This window comes from Colletotrichum fructicola, assembly GCF_000319635.2.
Source record: "Colletotrichum fructicola Nara gc5 chromosome Unknown KSG_Nara_v1_contig10, whole genome shotgun sequence".
Lineage (NCBI taxonomy): Eukaryota > Fungi > Ascomycota > Sordariomycetes > Glomerellales > Glomerellaceae > Colletotrichum > Colletotrichum fructicola.
This window is the reverse complement of record NW_027094060.1, coordinates 122860-144213: the sequence shown is the minus strand read 5'-3', so window position 1 is coordinate 144213 and position 21354 is coordinate 122860. Positions and strand designations below refer to the sequence as shown.

The 21354-nt window shown below is 42.8% G+C and overlaps 6 protein-coding genes across 6 annotated transcripts; 1 reads left to right on the top strand and 5 right to left on the bottom strand.

Moving 5' to 3' along the window:
- Positions 1-5780: 5780 nt before the first annotated feature.
- On the top strand, positions 5781-7722 carry CGGC5_v015555 (uncharacterized protein; the record flags this gene model as incomplete). The annotated part of the gene is made up of 7 exons (XM_066153287.1): positions 5781-5790; positions 5859-5904; positions 6093-6098; positions 6295-6454; positions 6505-6731; positions 6922-7010; positions 7064-7722. The coding sequence occupies 7 exons, from the start codon at positions 5781-5783 to the stop codon at positions 7720-7722; spliced, it is 1197 nt and encodes a 398-aa protein (XP_066007269.1).
- A 1129-nt stretch (positions 7723-8851) lies between these two features.
- CGGC5_v015554 (uncharacterized protein) lies at positions 8852-9219 on the bottom strand (the record flags this gene model as incomplete). Its single annotated transcript, XM_032032065.1, has 3 exons — positions 8852-8923; positions 9010-9069; positions 9121-9219. The coding sequence occupies 3 exons, from the start codon at positions 9217-9219 to the stop codon at positions 8852-8854; spliced, it is 231 nt and encodes a 76-aa protein (XP_031888429.1).
- Positions 9220-9813: 594 nt separating this feature from the next.
- On the bottom strand, positions 9814-11020 carry CGGC5_v015553 (uncharacterized protein; the record flags this gene model as incomplete). Its single annotated transcript, XM_032032064.1, has 2 exons — positions 9814-9863; positions 9997-11020. 2 exons carry the CDS (start codon positions 11018-11020, stop codon positions 9814-9816), a joined length of 1074 nt encoding a protein of 357 aa, XP_031888263.1.
- Positions 11021-13197: 2177 nt separating this feature from the next.
- On the bottom strand, positions 13198-13716 carry CGGC5_v015552 (uncharacterized protein; the record flags this gene model as incomplete). Its single annotated transcript, XM_032032062.1, has 1 exon — positions 13198-13716. The coding sequence occupies one exon, from the start codon at positions 13714-13716 to the stop codon at positions 13198-13200; it is 519 nt and encodes a 172-aa protein (XP_031888430.1).
- Positions 13717-14457: 741 nt separating this feature from the next.
- On the bottom strand, positions 14458-15608 carry CGGC5_v015551 (Secondary metabolism regulator LAE1; the record flags this gene model as incomplete). The annotated part of the gene is made up of 3 exons (XM_032032061.1): positions 14458-14923; positions 14992-15196; positions 15248-15608. 3 exons carry the CDS (start codon positions 15606-15608, stop codon positions 14458-14460), a joined length of 1032 nt encoding a protein of 343 aa, XP_031888596.1.
- Positions 15609-16648: 1040 nt separating this feature from the next.
- CGGC5_v015550 (uncharacterized protein) lies at positions 16649-21024 on the bottom strand (the record flags this gene model as incomplete). Its single annotated transcript, XM_066153286.1, has 2 exons — positions 16649-17614; positions 17923-21024. The coding sequence occupies 2 exons, from the start codon at positions 21022-21024 to the stop codon at positions 16649-16651; spliced, it is 4068 nt and encodes a 1355-aa protein (XP_066007270.1).
- Between the last annotated feature and the right edge of the window lie 330 nt (positions 21025-21354).

The following is a 21354-nucleotide window of genomic DNA, read 5'->3' as shown; positions in this document are numbered from 1 at the left end:
TTATAGGTTTCTACTCTTTACCCCCTCTATAGTTTTAGTTATAATACTACTTTATATACTAGAGAACCTGATTATTATAATAATATATAATAAATCCCCCTTTTTAAAAATAACGCCTTATTTTAAGTAAGCTTAAAGATATTATATTAGAAGCTTAAATATTATATAACTAGTATAATATTAAGTATAAAAACCTTTTAAATTATATATTATTATAAAGCTATACTAAGAAGTATATTAATATAATCTTAATATAAAAACCTTATACTAATAAAAATAAAAGGAGGTTATTTCTTATAAATTACCTCTTCTATAAAGTATTTTACTCTATTAACACCTAAAAATTTTATAACTTAAAAATTATTTCTTAAGTAATTATATATATTAAGAAAAACCTAAAAGCTATTTAGATTTAGCTTTATAAAACTTATAGTTAACCTTATTTAAGTATAGATTTAAAGTATAACTATTCTAAATATATATATAAGCTTAGTATAACTAGTAAATAATAATATTATTATTTATATTTTTTAATATTTTATCCCCTCTTACTTCTTTTTAAATAATAATTAGAATACTAGAAACTTCTCTTAAGCTTTTAATATAAGGATTACTAATAGTAGATTAAAAATTAAAACTTAAGTAAATTAAAATAATCTCTCCCTTTTAAATAAGCTTAAAATACTAATATATAATACTAGCTATAACTACTATAGATTTATTTTAGTTTAATATTTTACTTACTTTAGTAGAAATAAATCCCTCTTTTTACTTTAAAGTAGATTATGAAGCTATTTTAGCTTATATCTTTATTTTTTTAGCTTTAAAACTAAGCTTTCTAGCTTAAATATAAGTACTAAATAGTAAACTTAAATAATTTACTACTTTTTATAAATAAAACCTACCCTCTATTATTACTTTAAATATAATATTAGCGTAATATAATACTACTACTAAATTTATCTTCTACTACTTCTTATAAGTAATAAATATTATAACATATTTACTTTAGTATATTTTAAGTTTAGCTATCTTAGCTTAATACTTATTTAAATACTAAAATACTAAATAAAAGCTATATAAAGCTTAATATACTTAAGTTTTAAGCTATAAGCTATATTTATACCTTTCTTACCCCCTCTATAAAGGGGAGGAGCTTGTTAAGATACACCTTTAATAAGCTATTTATACTTATAAGATAGCTTAATACTATAATAAAGTTAACTATATAGTAAATATCTTTAATCTCTATTATATAATAAAATAGTGCTAAGTAAAGCTTAACTTCTATTTACTACTTCTAAAAATTAAGGATAAAGTAATTAAGTTTTCTATTATAAAAATATAAACTTTTAAAAAAGCTCTTCTTAAATATTTCTTAGCTATAAATAATATTTAAGACTTGATAGTATTTAAATTCCTCTTCACCTTAATATTTTATAAGATGTCTCTATTTTTCTTACCTAAATAGCTACTACTATACTTATTATAAGTATTATACTTAGAGTTAATAGTATTATTATCTATATACTTTAGGCTACTTAGCTAGCTATAGCTAAGTTTATTTAAGCCTTTTTTAAGCCTACTTAACTTCTAAATACTATTTAGAGATTTTAAAAAAAGCTAAAGTAGTTTTTATACTTAAAGGGGGGAAACCCCTAACTAAAGTTACTTTATACTATTTTATATCTTTACTCTCTTACTTTAAAAAAAGCCTTAAGTACTTATTCGCTTAGTATATTACTTATATAGTACTACTAGCTTAAATTATTAACGTTTAATACTTTAAAGCCCTCTTTAAGTATAATATAATTAATTTCACTACTTATATAACTTATAAAATTAAAGCTACCCTTAAAGCTAATTTAATTATTTCTTTTACTATACTTAATACTAAAGGTGCCTTTAATACTATCCTCTATAATTACTTCCTTATTAAGCTATATAAATAAGGATAGCTAAAACCTTTTATCTACTATATTAAGTTATTTGTAACTAAATACTAAGCTTAGATTTATATTAAAAGCACTATCTTAGAACCTTTCCTCTTTTACTATAAGCTTTTTTAAACCTCTCCTACCTCCTCTATTTTATACCTACTTTATCTTATAAAGCTCTTGCTATAAAACCTTAATTTTTACTTTAAATATACTGATAATATCTTAATATAAACTAAATCCCTTTTTAAAGAGGAAATCGGTAAGCTACTTATAGCTAATATTACTTATATTCTATACTAAAATACTAAAAGTAAAGTCTGCTTTAAGCTAAAAAAAGTAAAGCTATTTATATTTTATAGAAATATAAGCTAATAAATCTTCTAATTAAAGCTAATAGCTTAATAATAATACTTAAAGATATTATAAAGTAGCTTAAGGTTATTTTTAACTATAAGCTTATTTTTATACTATATATTTAAATTTAAGCTAATACTACTCTTAAATATACTAAATTCTTCTATAGCTTTAGGGTAATTTATAAAGGTTTCCTTCTTACTTTTATATATAACGCTATCTCTTTAATTATTATTCTTACTACTACTTATAATATAGAAACTTAATTTCTTAGCCTTTAGAAACTAAATTATATCTCTACTTAACTAGTAGCACCTTAGTATTATTTTAATAAAACCCTTCTACTTTATAAACTAAAAAAGGTATTTTTAGTTTATTAATAGAGTGATTTATATTGATATCTAAAGAGTTCTACTTATATAGTATATTACTCCTACTGTTATATTATTGTTACGGTCAGCTATCCGACAGTAGGGTCTGCTAACAGAAGCTGGGGATTGACACGTTATAACAGTACACTGAGGTCGTGGTCTGGGTAGTAGGTCGTAGGCTGATAGTAGATCGGTCGTCAGAGGCTAAGGTGATCAGTCTTAGGCTCAACAAGTAATTCGCAGTGAAGGTAAGCTGAGAGTATCCGTGAGGATGAATACTAAGTTGATTGCTGAAGAGCTATGGAGGTCTGACCATGAGCCAGGCTCAGGGTCATACTATATACAGGTTCCGAACAGTTCCTTACGATGCTGGATAGCTGGGATAGCTCATATCCAACATATCCATGGATAGCTAGGATAGCTCATATCCAACATATCCATCCTTGTCTTGTGTCCGTACTGTTCCCGAAGTCACGTGACCTGTACCATAGTTCTTCCTTTTCCGATGGTTTCTGGTTACACCTGTGTCACTCCTTACATATGTTCCGCGTTAGCCGCCGAGATCCCAGGCGGGGTTGTTCCAACGTGTTGTGCCTAACGGGTCGTAACAATTATACTATAAATCTAAAATCCCTCCTATAGATATTATACTTAAAACTTATTAGCTCTATTTCACTATAAAGCTTAACTATCTTAACTCTTATTACTTATTAGTCTAATACCTATATATTTACCTTTCTAACTTTTATTATAAGCTTATATAGTTATAACATATTACTATAATACTCACTTATTATCTTTACTCTATTTTAATACTTTTATAACTTCTAAGCTTTTTTCACCTCTTAAAGAAAATAGCTATTATTAAATTTAAAACTTAACTTAAAGATATCTCTAAAAATAATATTATTACTTATAACTACTAATAAATCTAAAGTTAAGTCTAAAGAAGTTAGATATAGCTAAATTATATTCTTAAGTTAAAAAAGAAGAAGAAAGTTAAAACACCTTTTATATAAAACTTTTAATACTTAAGCTTTACTAAAATCTTTAATACTAAAGCTAAAACTATAAACTTTAAGCTTTATATAACTAGTAATATATTTATAAAACTTAATAAATATAGTTTATACTTATATTAATAGCCTTAATATTATCAACACCTTAAAGGGATATAATAATATACTTTTATCCTTATAAATAACTATTTGTAAGCTAAAAAGTATATTACTTTAGTAACCTTTTTTATTTTTATTTATTAAGTTTTTAGTTATAAAGATATTTATTATAGTTAGCTATCTAACAGTAGGGTCTACTAATAGAAGCTAGGGATTAATACACTATAACAGTACACTAAGTTATAGTTAAAGTTATAGGTTATAAGCTGTAATAAATTAGGTCTTTAGAGGCTAAAGTAATTAGTTTTAAGCTTAATAAGTGATTTTACAGTAAAAGTAAACTAAAAATATCTATAAGGATAAATATTAAGTTAATTATTAAAGAGCTATAAGAGTTTAATTTTAAGTGAGGCTTAAGTTATACTATATATAAGTTCTAAATAGTATTTTTTATCTTATTATTATTCCTAACTTTAATAAGATCTATCCTTACTAAGTATAGCTTCTATATTCTTAGTATATAGATTTAATCTTTTATCTTATTACTAACTATATAATTTATACTATAATTCTTCTGTTCTAAGTGAGTCCTTACTATTCCTATAATCCTATAGTATAAATATCCTATCTTAGCTGCTTAATACCTAGATAGGTTAGTTAACTATTATCTATATATAATAAGTTATAATAATATTCTTAGAAATAAGTTAGTAGATATAACGTTACTTATAGAATAAAAAGCGTTAATAGCTCTTCTTAACTTTATCTTATTAACTATTATAGCTATTATAAAGTATTTAGTATAAAAGAAAATCACTAAGTATTACTAAAAATAGTAGTATATAAATAAAACACCTCAATACTATACCTATAATAACCTTTAGCTAGTATTTTAATACTTTCTAGAGCTAAAGCTTTTATAAAAACTCCTATACTACTTAATTACTACTTATTTAAAGTATAATAATTTTAAGATATATTATAAATACTTTACTTAAAAATAGTAGAATACTTAGAGATATAAATATGGAAAGCAGAAATCCTTTATATATATAATTTTCTATTATTTAACTTACTTAAAGAAATTTTAGTAGCTTTAGCTACTACATAATAGTAAGCTAGATCTATCCTTATTTAAAGACCTTAAATGCTACTAAAGATCTATAATTAGTAATCTAAAGTAGTTTGAGAAATTTAAAGAAATTATAGGTTTCTTTAGTAGTTAAAACTACTAAATAATCTATTTATAACTATAGACCTTTTAGCTAACAATTATCTTAAACTCTACTATACCTTATTCTACTCTAATTTTTCAGCCTAAATAATTTAAATTACTATAAGAAAATATAAAAATTAACTTATTAACTTTTCTATAAAAATCCTAATTTTCCTAATAAAATATAATAAACTATAAGTAATTTTATTTCTTAGGGGCTTATAAGTAGCTAAAGCTCTAGCCTTAACTACTAACTAAGGGCATCCTACTTAGATTTTATAATAATACTAGCCTTAATATAATAAAGCTTAAACCTTTATAGTATTAGCCTTAGCTAGGTAATATAAGCTAAAAATAAAGGATATTTATACTATTTTATAGCTAGAGCAGCCTCTAAGCTTAGAAATACTTTACGTAGGAGGTGATTAACTAGAGGACGCTTAATTTGAGGAGTGGGAATAATATATATTAGTTATTTAGATATATAGGCCCTACCTTACATGATATATACCCTAGGGAGCAATTTAAGCCTAGCTCTAATGTTGAAAAATAGAACAATAATAATAATAATAATATACCCATATTGGCAGACCTGGTAATTGTATGTGGGTTATGTCTATAGGGCTTTATGCTGTATGAAATTACAGGAGAAGTGTGTGATCAGATGCTTTCTATTATTGTCGAATCGTGCACCAAGTCATAGGACCAGAAAAGTGATGTGTATTGTCTTATGAAAAATCTTCTCCTCTTCTTCAACCGAGGATCTTCTAGGACTTCTTTTATGTCCCAAGGTAGGGCTTAGTTACCCTAGCTATCAGGGTTTGTCCAGACTGGAAAAACTCTGCTTAATACCTCTCAGGGTCGCTTTTATGGCAAATATCTCTCAAGGTCATCATGCCAAACTTGTCCTTAATCCCAGGGGATCAGGGCCACCGCCACAGCGGTTATCCACGGCGAACTTCCGAATTCCATCCCGGACTTTCTGACAATTATATCCTACTTATTTGCTCCTTTGTTTGTGCGCACTTGCTCGCTTGCACCTGAACGTACTAGGGCAAAACCTTTCAGCATTGAGCTTACCTTTATGACTAAGTAAAATGTGAGCAGTGCAGGAAACTTTTCACTGCACTTGGGACTAGTGAACCTCCGGAGGCTTGGTTTTGCAGATTGGTGGTGGATCATAGACTCCGCCTGGGCACTCCAGTCAAGCTGGCGACCCTCTGCATGGAATGCTGCCGCCCAACCACACAGCAGGTCAATAATTGGGAAAGAAGCTGAGATCTCTTCTTTCCCAGAGAAAATAATCATTCAAAAACCACTTCAAGCGAAGAGCCAACGCTCTCTAAAACAAACCCGCCCGAGCCACGCGAGCTCAACCCAACCTCTCAGCCTGGCGCTCTCGCCATCGAGAAAATCATCGTTTGCGACTCAGGTCTTGATGAAGACGCCAAGATCGTAAGTTTTGAGCGTACGTATGCCTTCGAAGCTAAGTTTATTTGTTCAAGCGGATCGTTGTCACCACAAATTGCGCTCGATCTCACTATTGCTCTGCCGAGTTCCCTCACCACATAGCCAGACTTTCAGTCAATTGTGACCACGAGCCCGACCTGAAGACTATGAACGATAAGCTCTACAACACCTCGAAACGTTCACTGAAGCTTCCTAGCTACATCGACGCATTGAAGCATCGACGCATCGACGCCCAAAAGCGCGTCGGATTCCCTACAGGGAAGTTTCGGCCTCGATCCTGACAAACCTCGACCAAGGTAACGCACTTCACCGGTTTCAATCGCATCTATTGTCCCCATCTCTGATTTAAAAAAGAAGTCACAAGGAATTGATGCGAAAACTCCTTCCCTTGGATACTGCTACACATTGAGGCGCTCATTCCCGACAGCTTGTCTCAGTTCCCGTCGAACCAGTTCAACCCCAGAATACTTTCAACGCGTAAAACTCCACACGAAGTCAAACTTTCATTCCGAACTCAAGTATCGTCATCACTTCGCTTCAAGTTAGTACTTTTTACGTCAAATATTTCTACTGATGCTGACGGTAAAATGCAAGCCACTGCCCCTTTCGCTTCAGCCCACACACCGACTCTGGTCTGGCATGATACGTCCGCAAGTCTCCGTTTGCGCTGTCCCCTACAAGACTGCCTGCACTACTTGACGTTTTGCACATTTAATCGAGCTGTGGAGGAGCCCATCGATCATAATGCCTTCCAATACTTTCCCTCCTCATTTCACCTCGGAGGACATCGAGGCAGCGACAAAATCTCCTCAAGTGGGCAAGTCTACCCTTGCTCTTACTACGCCACCGCACTAACCTGTGCAATAGCTGTATCCATAATCCTTGAATTCCATAGACAAAGTTGGGATCACCTGTACAGTTGCGCCTTCCAGAACTTCACCGGAAGTCTCCTCATCTCACGATATGGTCTTATGACGACGTCGGAGCGCAAGGCAACGTACGAAGAACTGAGAAACTTGCTGCGAGCCATCTGGGACAAAGTCCGAAAGAAGCAGCAAAAAGTACTGAACGACTTTCTCCCGACTTTGTTGGAAGCGTATGGTCCTGCTGCTGTTGAAGATGCCAAAGCCCAGATCGCAGCAATTGACTACGAGACAGAGATGGAGCGCACCGAAGAGATCGTTGCCGCAGTCCGCCTGAAGGTCATGATCTCGGCCCCCTCGAGCATACCTTGCGCGCATCTAGATTGGTGAAAGTTCACAAACAACCACACAGGCAGTTCATGAGATCGGAAGAAAATGCCACTCGCTTTGTTTTGCAACACTACCACATCACCGACGATGGCCTTGCTGGAGAGTTCCCCTGTCTATACTATCCCGCAAGACCTGGCAATCTGTTCCGGGCGCGGCGATAATCTGCTGAGCATGATCACCTTTTTGGAAGTAGAGATGTGTGAAGCCACTGAGTATGCCGCTTGATCTGAATGCTTGAGTTGGTTGGTGATTCACACCTCAAACACCGTGCGTCATGCAATATCGAGTTCGGCCATTGCCCCAAGCCCGTCGCAAAATACCGTACTAGGGAAGGTGGTCGGTTGCTACATCACTGACTGGCAACAACGGACCGATCATACATTACCCCTTGGGAATGTCAGAAGTCCAAGGGAACCTGAACCTCCTATCAACAAATGTGGACGAGAATAGGACCCTGCTCCTTTCTCTCAAGTTCTCTCATCCTCGAGTTCAGAAGAAACCTATCCAGTTCAACATTATTCTTCTGTCCAACTCTCTGCCCTTGAGCCCACGAAGGGTTGCCAAGCCTATTGGAGGATTATCGTAACAACCAAATGCCGGATCATTACATCTTCCCAATTTTGTTGCGCCAGATCCTGTCCATACACGCATAGTCATATCTGCAGAAGGAATCGGCAAGCACAACCTGGCGCTCAAAATGCCCGAACACCAACTCACACACAATTGGTTGGTTGGTTAACTAAGGTATGGAAGAAACACCCCATTGAAGGAGAGCGACTCAGGTTACGGCTGGCGCCGTACCATCGCTGTGGACCGCACCCGGTTGACGAATTTCCATTACTGCATCTATAAAACATTGAACGAACAGCGCGATCACATACTGATAGATTCCAACGAAATGCCGAACTGGCCCCAATCCAGCGGTCGCAATGCCAATGATTTAGGAGAACATGATAGATACTTTCAGCAATCCCGAGACGAAAGCTTACGCGGGAAGCAGAGGCCAACTTTGAACGGAACACGCCAAATGATAGTTTATGAGTGGTGAGATAACAAGACAAATACTGTATAACAGATGCTACGCTATGGTCTAAATTTAAACCGAATAATCTCAATCTCAGTGCGCCATTTACTTAGTACAGAAGCAAGCACAAGCACCTTCGCCGACGTTGACGCTCTGCAACTTGAATGCAGCACCGCACTATCGGGGAGAATGCTGGTTAGCCAGGTTTCTTTTCCTTCATCCAACAGGTCGTAAGCAGGAGTCGCGCGTTCGAAGGAACGTACCTCGCGTGGACAGGCAGTTGTGCAGACGCCTCTAATGCTCGTGCATCCGCGAAAGTCGCTCTGCAGGATGTTAGATAGACACATGGAATGCGGAAGGGTGGTGCTACTCACACTGCTATCGACAGCAGCTCTGCAGAAAGACTTCTGGGCGGCTGCCTGGGAAGCCAGGGCCAAAGGAAGAACGATCGAAAAGAGGGTGGACAGCTGCATTTTTAGGATGGTGTATCGGATGAACTGGTGAATGATCAAGATAAGACGATCGTGTCAATAGTGCTAGAGACAAGAGTCGATCAAGTCGAGGCGCAAGAGACAGGAGACATTTTATAACAACTACTAAGGCATCTCAACCAACCAAAATGGTGACTGACTCGTCGATGAGTTCCAGTTCGTCTCATAGCCACTAAATAGACTTTCGAAGAAGCCGTGCAAGGATTCCAATACATTCAATAGAAGAGGTCAAGTGTCTCCAACCTAACTCGAGTCAGTTGCCAAGTAACAATATGCCTATTTAAGTATAAGCGAGACCCTGATGCGAGCTCCCAATGAATCTACTTGAGACTTGCGCATTACTGAACACGCGTATGTATGCGCGCGTAAGGTGACATGTGTCTACAATCCCACCAGAGGTGAAACTTTTACGAGACCGCATAGGTCTACACATGCCTCCATGTTTTCTCATTGTGTTCTGAGAAATATTTAGCCGAAATGGTTACCCGCCTTTCGCGAACATTGTATGAAGTCGGATTCAGTGGCACAAGCATGTTCAAGACGAATGATGATAGAAATTGGCGCTATTATATCGCATTATGCTAGTGACCATGCCAGGTGCTGCTGGAATTGCGCGCCCCCTTCACCTGTAACGAAGCGCCCTATACGGCGCAAAGAAGGCAGACAGACATAGGAAAGAAGAAAACCCGTAATTGATCCAACAGTGGCACCGCTGCCTTCCATCCCTCCCTTCATCATGGCTGCGACTTTCCGACGCACCTTGAAGGCTTGAGTTTGCAGTCATCTTCTGCCCAATTTTAAAGCGCTTGCGTCTCGCCGCAACGGGAGAAGGTTCCCCGCCTTCGTCGTCATCGTCATTGGCTTTTCGCTTTTTGTCAGATTCTTCCGCATCATGCCGTGGTCCCGGATCGTCTTGAGCTTCGGCTTCACCCCTCGTCCCGGTCTCCTCGGCAGCTTTCTTGTTATTGTCCTCGCGAAGCTTCCGCGCCTTTTCTTGGCGATCCATCTTGATCTTGTCTCGTATCGACTGAACTGCTCTTGCGTCTGCTTCAATCCCGCCGCCCGGGTCCAATTGCGCCTTGTGCTCTTGCCATCTGTACGTCTCAACAATGCTATCCTTCGGAATGGAGTGCTCAATGAGCACCTCGTTATCCAAATAATCCTTGTCGTCACTCGGGCTAAGCGTTCTCGCCAGCTCTCGGGGGTTCCACATTCGAGTCACGTTGTGTTCCCAACCAGGCCCCTGAGCGCTAAATTTGATGATTCGGACATCGGAAAACCCCTTCGCAACGTAGATTGCAGCGATTCGAACAGCCTTTTTAAGGTCATCAGTCGCAGAAAGGAATGGGCTTGGTTCTCGACTTTGCCATCTCAAGTGTCGCCGGAGATGGTGATGGAAGAAAACCGCATCGCTCCCACAGCCCAATCTGGACTTGATTCCATCTCCAGGTTGTCCGCTGTGAATCGCCCGATACAACTTGCGTGGACGGTCAATACCGCCAACAGTCGTGATTTTATCCCTCGTCTCGAGCATGGCAATTCCATTGATGCAGCCGACATTTCTGCTGTTCTCTATGGCAATCAGAGCTCGAGGGAAGTTGCTGTTGATCTCGTCGATATAGTCCGGAAGAATACGAAGGGCCCATGGAGTCCGCCTGCCATCTCGCGCTGAGCGGTTGATTGTCAGCCAGCCTCTGACACCTTGCTCGGCAAAATCCTCGATTCGCGTGACTTCAGTGGCATAACGCGCTACCACAAGATGTTGAGTCGGCACGAACTCCATCATGAATTGTGCCGTAAGTGTGAGGCAAGAGCGTCGTGAAGAAGGAAAGGATGACGCGAGGAAGGTAAGGTTGACGTGAGGAAGGCAAGTTTGAAGTTCAGTTCCAAATAGCCTTGTTTTGTTTTTATGACTTAAGGTTAAGTCAAGTTGATTTGAGCATGTGTCCAAGTAGCTTGAGGACTGGATAAATGTTGTTGGAGACCTTTGAAGTATTGACAAGGTCGATTGAGACGAATATTAGTGCGTTGAATGAGGACAAAAGGAACCAGGGACAGATGGCCAGAAGCCTGGAATTTATACCCTCTCGAGGAGGTCGTATCCAAGGAAAGAGGTGAGGGAAGGACTTGCTGTAATCGAGGTGCAACCGGCACAACTAGGAAGGTCCTAATCGGCCAGAACGATAAAAGAAGGAACTACGGAGTTTCGTAGATGAAAAGACTTATTTCATTTGAAAAGGCGAATCTGCATGAACTGTGCTAAAAAGTCAACATTGAAAACGGCGATCAACTGCTGTCATCTTTGCAGCTTCTCGTAGCTACCTCAGGGATCACTGTTAGATCGGGAACATGTCTGTAAATACGCGTCGGAATGCATGATAAATGAGGTATCCGGATTGACACGACAGACAATCTCAAAAATTGGAATTCAAAAGTGTCTTCAGTCATGATCTAAAGCAAACAATTCTGTGGCAATGTAGACTTCAATAGGCTATCATGTTAATAGTGTAACTCAGTATGATGCCATTGGATTTCTTAGGTCAATTTTGCCCAAATGACAAAGTCACAAGAAACGACATGCTATCCGTCAATCTAGTAATGCCAAAAACACATAGGTCTAGACTAAAATGAACTCAAATTCATTAACTTTGCAGGCGGGAGCTGGTGTGACAGAAGACCTTGCACAGGTAGATCTCATCGGGTTTGTGTTGGTGTGGCGCCCACAAGCCCGGAAGGCACTGTGATACCCAATTTGCTACAATGAATGGTATGAGAAAACGTCATTTAGGTCGGGGCACGGGAAATAAGAGACTTACCTGCACTAACCCAACCAACTTTTATGCTCAAATTCGAGGAGCGATTCATCAGATGGCATGCTCTTTTTCCACGACGCAAGGGCACTGTCGGGCTGTTCAAAGGCGCGAGCTACCGCCCCAGTCGATGCAAGAGAGCCGAGACTATCGAGCATGATTTGTTCCAATTCTGTGAAGCCAAAGAACAAGCTTGGTGTCTCAGCTTGGATCATCTTCTCCAGTTGACCAAGCCAGACGACAACGGGTAGATCACTTGCTCGGGGAGGAGATTGACCACGACCGAGACGTTTTCCCAGATCTGTCTCGACAGCCCCTCGTACCGTCTTCTCGTCCATTGATAGCTTCCATCCACCGGTAATGCATCGCATCCAGTGAAGATGTTGCAATAGCGGTGCCAGTCGCAACTCGCGCCGCTTGCCTGGGGTGTTCTTCAAGGGATCAAACCCCTCCGCCAAAGTCCGAAGCTCTCTTCTCACCCCGGAGCCCCTTTTCAAACCTGCCAAACGCTTCTCATATAGTTCGGTTGGATGTTTACGTCCAGATGCAAGAGCCAGTCTTCTGGACGTCATTCGAGCTGACACAATCTCCGACGGCTTGAGTCCTTGAGCTATCCAGAATCTACTGACGCATTGAGCGAACTCGGTTGGCGGCTCGGGGGCAAACATAGGCTCCTTCTGCAGCTCGATCAAGAGGTCTAGGTCGTGCCAGCGCGGCATAGTCTGGGGATTGAAAACGCGAAGAGCATTGTACAAATGCGCCGCGGCCATCAGCGATCCGCTTTTGTTCACCAGACTGAGCTCCGAACTGTTCAGTTTCAAAACCAGAGAACTCAGAACAGACCCTAGAAACAACGGATTGCGGACAGAGAGTTTCTTCTGATCTGAGTTGACAGGCGGAAAGAGAGCGTCAAGATGAGCTTTCATCAAAGAATCCTGAATGTCAGAACTCTTGTCGATCTCTATCAGATGTTGTATCGAATGATGGCTCATGAATTGCTTCAGATCAGACTCAACAAGAGAGTGCAGACCACTGATGGTGTAGAGATCGAGGCAGTACGACACATAGCCACGGTACTCATCCTGATCCGGGTGCGTTGTATTGTCTCTCTGAGACGAGTGGCGACAAGATCCACTCGAGCAAAAGATGGTTACATTGCCTTAGACTCAATGTGGAGTTGAGCGAGACGGCGTGTGTCGGGAAGAAAATGCTCGGCGTTCGTCGAGCACTTGGACAACACTGGCCGGAGCGCATCTTCTGTTGGCTGCCCGCCTTTTGAGAGAACATCCGCAATGGAATCCAACATGCCAAGCGTATCTGACATGAGCCAATCGTCAATTTCAGGCGTCGGTATCCACCCAGACCTTATAATCCGTTGCATGTTGTCGTACGCAAACGCTTTGGCCTCGGTCTCGGTCGGCATCACCAGCCAATGCTTTGCCTCTCCTAGAGCGCAAAATGTGTACAGAGTTCCAAACATGATGTCGAGGAAACCAAAGCGATATCCCCGCGAGAAGTTGAGTTCGAGATCTGTCAAGTGTTGGAAGGAGGCCTGAGTTACCAGACTGGCGGTCACAAGATCGGTCTTCCGTTCAGCGTACCGTGTCCAAGTACGCTTGAGGAAGTTGCGGACGTCGCGAGCATCGTTGAAGAGACAGATGAGCTCCATGATATGATCGTCCTCGATGGTGGTTAACTTCTCGAGAGGCCGAGCAGGTGGTCATGGTCTTGATCTTGTACCGACGATAGGAAGATGAAAGCTCAGCGTGGGCCATTGTATGTGTGCAGCCTTGATGGCTAGGATCTTGGCTGCACGAAAGGTGTTTCTCGGCAAAATTTGGGGTGGAAGCGCTGCTCGAGACAGAATGTCTTCTAGAAAGATAGCACAATCTTTGAGCAGCGAGGAGTAGCGGTGAAATAAGAGAACAGAGTTTTCGTCGGACGTTCTGAGCTTGATCCGTTTGTCGACGGGATACCGCAGATTACAATTGGGGCCGTTGCCCTTGGCTCCGTCGTCTACTGCATCTACCCGTAGATAGTAGTGAAGATTGTTAGATGATAGTCTCTGAGAATACTTTGCGTAGAGGTCACCCAGAAAAGTATGTTCATGGGTCGCAAACTGTAGACACGGTCTTCAAGTACAACGAAGATCAGCAAGAACTTTTGGGATTGCAATTTTGCCTTCTTCGACATCAAAGCCTTCAGTTTCATCATTGTACAACACATATAGCTGAGAAGAGTCATCTGGCTTGAAATGCAAAACCCCCTCTATCAACATTGGCGCAATCATTTGGGAAAGGGTTACAAACAGACTTGTTTCGACTCCAAATCCTTCTTATTGATAGAGAGCCCACCATATTGAAACTCATCCTTCAAGGGAACACTCAGTTCACCACAACCAATCAAGTCGTCACTCTTTTGCCAGCGGCTTTTGCGCCGAGTAAGAGTGATAGAAGATGTGCGGATGGACGCTATCATCCAACATCTCCTTACGACATTGGACAAGAAAAACCTCTACTTCCACTGGATTCCACCCCAATCCTCTGGTAAAAGGCCCAATGGTGTTACCATGCAACCCGTCATAGATGACTGCGCGGGCATAAGATCCGATGGACTTCAAGCGAGAGTCCTTTGGCCAAGTGCCAACAGGAACCTTCTTGGTGTCGTGGACCAGATTCTGGAAGCCAGCAGCCTTGATTCGGCCCTCGTGGCTTTTTCCTGCCCTAAAATCTACACCAAACTGCGCAAGTCCATCTTTGATGAGATCCATCATCTTTGCGGGCGCATACTGTTTTCCAGGTGGCATGGTGCCGTCATCGCACTGGCATTCGGGCACTATGTCTTGAATTTCCAGCCAAGCACCCGGCTTGAGAGTCCTGCATATGTGGGTCAGAATTTGAGGAGAGAAATGTCGAAGACTTGACGATTCATCAATTGGGCTTACCTGTAGGACTGGCTCAACAACTTAGGCCAGTCTTTGATAGATGGCGCCATGTGACGGAGATGTATATAGTCGACAGCATCATTTGCATATAGCCATCGTGCCTCAGCATCATCCACAATGAAGCGAACATTTGGAGGCACAAATTGCGGCTGAATTGCGCTCAAATCAATGCCCTCAATATCAGCCTCAGGGTACGTTTCACCCACTGCTAGACGTTAATAATGATGAAGCAGGAAGAGAAAAGCGCGTCACTCACTCTCGATAGCCCATACTCCAGTACCTGTACCAATGTCAAGAAACTTTTGAGGGCTATTGATAGGTGCGTTATGTAGTTTACTATCACATAGAGCAACTATCATATGATGTTTCATGTCTTCGCGCTCTTGCTCCGGTTCATCGTTCGGGAAGTGATATTGACCTTCTTTATACTTGTGGTATCGGCGTCTATTTTCGAAATTGAAATTTCTGACGCTGGAAGAAAGCGATGTTGCTGTGCTGGAACCGCGACTGCTGGCGGATTCGTAGCCATCCACAGAGGTCGCATCATCAGCCTCGATATGTGGATCTGCATGGTCAATTACAGTTGATGGCGCGTTTTCGTCGGTTTGTGAGTGCATTGTTGCGACATGGTCGCGTTCTGGCGAGGCCCCTTTTGGACTCCCGGGAGCCCGGTGCGTTTCCGCCATAGTCGAAATTACCACGATCTATTGCTACACCGTGACACAATTGTCTAAGCAGTTTATTACAAGATATGGAGAAAGATGAAGTGGGAGAACAAAGAACGTTGGAGCAGGGACTTAATGGGCTACTTCGGATTGATAACGGATTGAAATTTACGTAGCCCATGTCCCATACCCTGGTTACATGCATCATTTTGGCGATAAGGACCCGTCCATGGAGGAGAAAACATGGCACAATGTAATGCCGCCTGACTTTGTGCGGTGATGTTCAGAGGGTTTGCCTGCCAGCAGGAACGTATGGGGTTTCTGTACTGTTTTCCTTAATTGGTAGAGGGCACAGGTCAAAGTGCCCATATAGTGTTTCCAGAATTGTGCCCGCGTATGGGGTGAATTTTGCCGTAGTCTTTTTGCGGGGGGGCTGCGTCGTAACTACAAACTCAATGTAATACCGCCTCACGAACCGAGGTGAGAACATGCACATTCCCCTCTTTGCTCTTCATGTTGATTGGTTGGATTTGCATGAGGCCGCGCAGTCTAACCCAACAAGGAGAAAACTGGTGTTGGTGATGTTGGTTGTCTACAGTAAAAGAAGCATATTGTTGGTTTCGCAGGGTGAATACAGCGATATCGCGTACTTTGACGAATAACTGTATGGATTGATTGGCTTGATGTGTGTTGAAGGGAAGAGTCTCCAACGGGTGAAGTGAGGCCTGGTTATGGCCGTCAGCCACGGACCGCCACACCACTTGCCACAGCTAGATTCCGACGTGTTATTCCGACACTGGCAACTTTATCTTTTTGCCTTTTTGCCACGTCGGAGCTGAAGTCCCTTCTAATGTACACAGGACCGAAACTGCCGTTGATTTGCTAAAGTGCTGCAAATCGACGAATCGGCTGGTTAACGGGCTATTCAGTCGCATCCATGTTTGCCAGTTATCCCTCTTTTCTTCGTCCCCTTATAGTCCCCCTCCTCTCATCTAGGCACGCGTTACCCATCCCTCCATCCGGACTACCGCCTTGTTTTTGTCGACAAATCGCTCGAGGGCTCGATTTGGGTTGCTCTTGGTGAAGGCATCAGCGAGGTTATCGTCGCCGTTGATCCATCGGATCTCGTTTAGCTCGCGGCGCTCGTATGATTGCCGAAGGGCCATAATATCGATCATCAGGCGTTTCTCCTTCGTGGTACCAAGTTTCACAAGGCACTCATACAGCGAGTATGAGTCAGTACAGACAACCGTTTGGATCGGTGCTAATTTGAGGTTGCTGTTGATCATTCTGATTGTTGAGGCTATAGCGTAGGCCATGTCGACGCCTGCCACCATGCCGTATATCTCTGACGCAAGAACGCTTCGGGTCACTCGCTTGCTCTTCGTGGAGCTGAAGTGGACGATATTGCCGTGAATGGTGAATTCACTACTGCCATCGTTAGTCTGCTCGTTAGCAAGGATGATAACGAATCCAAGCTGCGAGGTCAGGTCTGCGTTATTAGCAAAAGATCCGTCCACGAAAACGAATAGCTTGGCTGTAGCTAAATCAACCGGTATAAAAGTCAAGCCACGGTCAAGAGAATCCATCTGCCATTTGAGGCGTCGGTTGAGGTTCTTAATATCCTCAGGCGATGGGTCTTGGTGTTGTGCTGCTGCTGAGAGGTCGAAGCAGGCTTCTGGTTGGCAAATCGAAGCGATATAGGCGCCGCGGGCACGTTGCTCAACGTATTGCTGCTTAGATACAGGACTTTTAATAACGAGGCGTAGCTTCTCTCCTTGACCCTTCTGCCTAAGGCTCAGGGTGCTGTTGATCATAGTGACAATACCACCGTTGAAAGTGAGAGGTTCGTCAGCAGTAAGGGTTTGCTTTGGTTTTGCCGTGAACGCGGCCTTCTTGAGCTCTTCATCCTCTCTGCGTGAGAAGGACTCATCTGATAGGCCGATTGTATCGTCGGTCTGCATGCCTACGCAAGCGAAGTCTGGATTCTCAGTTGATGAGATTAGTAGGCATGGGTCGTATGAGGATGTAACCATCTGGAGCTTTTCTCTATGGTGCTTATGGTATGTTGCCCACCAGTGGGTGCCTGCAGCAGTGGATTTGTTGATATCTCTGTGATCTCCTCAGGGTCTTGGTGGAAGGGTTTCACCATTGTTGAACGAAAAATCCTTGGGCCGCGTGGGTGGTCGATAGTACAATTCTCGCCGTCAGTAGCAAGAAGTCTGAATGGGCCCTGCCAGCCTTTCTTTTCACGCCATACTCGAACCTGGGATTGAAGTGGGAGGTTGAGAGTAGGCTGAGTATCTGGGCCGTTGCGTTTATTAAGGGCATCTTTGACCTGGCGGCTTGCGTGGAGGCGTCTCACTTCCTCCATAGCTTTGCGTATAGCTGTTGCCCTCTGGAGGATCTCAGGCGATGGAGGTGAATCGTGGTTAATCCGCGGGTATGCTCCGAAAACGAGAAGGGTTGGTACCAGGCCGTTCGGGCCGGCAGTATCGTTAATGGCCTTGATTGCCATCTGTAGAGCCACCTCTGGGCGGAGGGAAGGGTCCTCAGCTTTGATGATCTCATACGCACGGCGTAGAGGTTTGTGGTATCTCTCGACTTTGCCGATACTATTATGGGCCTCGATTGGGATCTCTTTGATCGAAATAGCCATAGATCTAGCTGACTGGCGAAACTCCTCAGATCTGAAGTTGGTCCCTGCATCTGTGACGATCCAGTCAGGCGGACCCTGATATACATCGATCCAGCACATGCGTAAGGCTTCCCACGTCTGCTTGGCTGAGATATCCTCAAGGAATCTGGCTGCATTGAATGCAGTAGCTGTATCGACGACGTGGAGGACAGGCTTGTTACCGTCGAGGTAGAAGATATCAACAATCACCTCGTAGTTGAAAGAATGGTCATCCTGGAGGGTGAATTTGAATCTGGATGGGGCTGCGCCATTCATCTGGCAACGTTGGCATATCTTAGTCAGTTGCTCAAGAGCTGTTATTTCAACTGGGTGGCCAGCCCTCTGTAGGACGGTATGGAGGCGCTGAACCGAGGGATGACCGAATCGTCGGTGTAGGCGGCGTAGCTCAACCTCTGTGAGATGGTTCCATGCAAGGGACTTTTCTCTCTCCAGAAGCATCCATGGGTGGCCCCACTTACGTATAATAGGCACCCTGATATCGCCTTGTTGGAGGAAGTTGTTGAGATTATCAAATTTAATCCCTAGTCGGTCCATGTCCTGTAAGCATAACAGAAAAGGGGTATCCGAAGGCACCACATGGAAGGTGATAGGTCCAAAAGGGGTTGGAACCTTAGTTGTCCCTATTGATGTGATGGCATCGCCTCTGCCGAATCGTATCGAGGCTTCGCCAACAGCAGACGTATCTAAATCGACAGAGGGAAGAATATGCTTTCTCAAAGCGACAAATTGAGGGTGGCCAGCTGTGGAGAACCCAGCTGCGCCGGAGTCAGGCATAATGCCTTGAAAGGTTGTTGATGAATATCGGCCCTCTAAAGTGAAGAGGGAGGTAGGCTCACGCGCGGGCTGATCGCTATACGGATCTTCCTTCGTCACCGCGTGAAGCACTGATTGATCGGCCAGGATGGTTGCAATCCTACGGCCGTCAACAGTGGTCATGGTATTTGTGAAAAAGGAGGTAGGAAAATTATCGTTTTCCTCACTATCCTCATCACCCGAGATGCCCATAGCCTGGACATATTGGGCAATAGGATCATCAGCCTCAAGGGTATCTATCCCTTCAACGCCTTCATGCCATGCGAGGAAGTGGCAAAAGGCGGGCATAGAAGAGTCTTGGAGGTGCTGGCTTGCCTTGAATCGGGTATACGCATTGCGTCTTTCCTCAGTTGGGTGCTTAGTTGACCAGCATCCTGTTTTACCACAGATATAGCACTTCTTTGTTGGTGCTGGAAGTGATCTCTGGTTGCGGCTGCTACTGCCAAGGAAGGGTCGCTGTCGACGAGGTGGCCGGCCGAATCGTGCCTCCCGGCCATAGCCATTGTACGTTCGGTCAGTCCAGTATCTCTCAGCTAGGTTTTCTTCTTGGTTGGCCGGGGCCGCTGGGAACTGTTGCTGTTCTTGACTGTGCTGTGCGGCTGTACCAAGTGCTGAACGGAGCTGGTTGCGTACGCCCTGGTAAGTAGGAGCAGGGCTGTATAGGCAGAGATCGCATTCCTTCACGCCGCGGCAGGCACTAAGGACTTGGTCGCGAAGTGCCTCGTCAGACTGATGGATCGTGGATAGGGCTCGCTGAATCTTTTTGAGTTTCGTAAGGAGGATATCAAGAGCTTGGAGCTTGGTTTTATCAGGGTTATCTCGGAGAACTCGAAGGAGGGTGGTATTCCGCCACTCTGATAGGTAGGTTTGGCGGGTTTCTTCAGTTTCAAAGTGTTGCTTGACACGGCTGACCATATCATGGAAATCCAAAGTTGGGTTGTTGGATATGTAGTCGAAGTAAAAGTCTGAGGCTTCGTCTTTGAGCATGATGGAGAAGGCGCCTGCAAATTGGGAGTGAGAGATCCCGACCTTATGGCAGCTATCTCGGAAGATGAAAAGCTTCGATTCAAGAACGTCGTACATCTCCCCTCCATACTTCATATCGTCAGTATACAGCTTACCGAGGTCGGTAAGCTGCCTTGGTAATGGCATATACTCAGGGATCGTATTAGCGATCTGAGGCTTCTCGGGGGTAACTGCTGAAGTGGTTTGAGGGGCCTGAGTTGGTGTGGGGCTTAAGGGTGGGTTGACTTGAGCGAATCCAGGCGTGTTTGCACTGCTTGGGCCAGGGGTGGCTTGCCCACTTCGTCTGGCCTGGTGGTAACGTGCCTCAACAACATCTGGATCTTCGCTGATATCCTCAAGGAACTCTGGATCGCGGCAGTTTTCTCTAAACGTCTTGCTTCGCTTCTTCATGTTGTTGATTTCTTCAGTAGTCCATATGTGGAAGTTGTCTCCCTGGGTTGCGTTGTATGTGTTTCTGGCTACTGAACCACGGTTCATCTTGACATTGACCCCTTGGGCCATAATAGTATCTCGGAAGAGCCTGACGATATTGGGGTTTGCCTTTTCAAACAGTTCCTCTGGCCAATCTTCAAAATCGTTACGCAGCTGGGACCATAGGTCTCGGCCTTGGGCTCTGTCGGCATGGTAGCACTCAGCATAAAATGCAAGTGCTGTATCGATCTGAATATCGTCTCCAGGCGCAGTAGGGTTGAAAGAAGCAAGCCTGCCCCACGTGGACGGATCCACTGAGCCTACGAGCTTTGAGGGGATAGGCAGGATCAAGCTAGCCTGGCTGAGTTGGCTATGCCCTCCTTGTGTTATTGACGGCGCTTGTTGACTCTCGGAATCCATGGTTAGGTGGTCTCTTTGGTCGTGTTGCAGTGGTAATGGTCCTAGGCCTTGTGATGGGATGCGGCTCCCGTTTGGCTTGGAGTGGAGAATCCTCGCGGCTTAGGTGGGTGAGGCCCGAGCTGGCCTAGGATTGGTGGTGTTGATCTGATCTGGGGAGCCCTGGTCTGGTGGGGTGTGATCAAACAATAACTGAGTCAGGAATTGCCCGATCTTCCAGTTCTGCCGAAAGGATAGATATTGCCGAAAGGACAGATATTTGCTGGCAAAGCCAGCTGAAGTTGGCGGACGAAAGAGGTCTGCGCAGGAGGCAGATCTTGATGGTTCGACGAG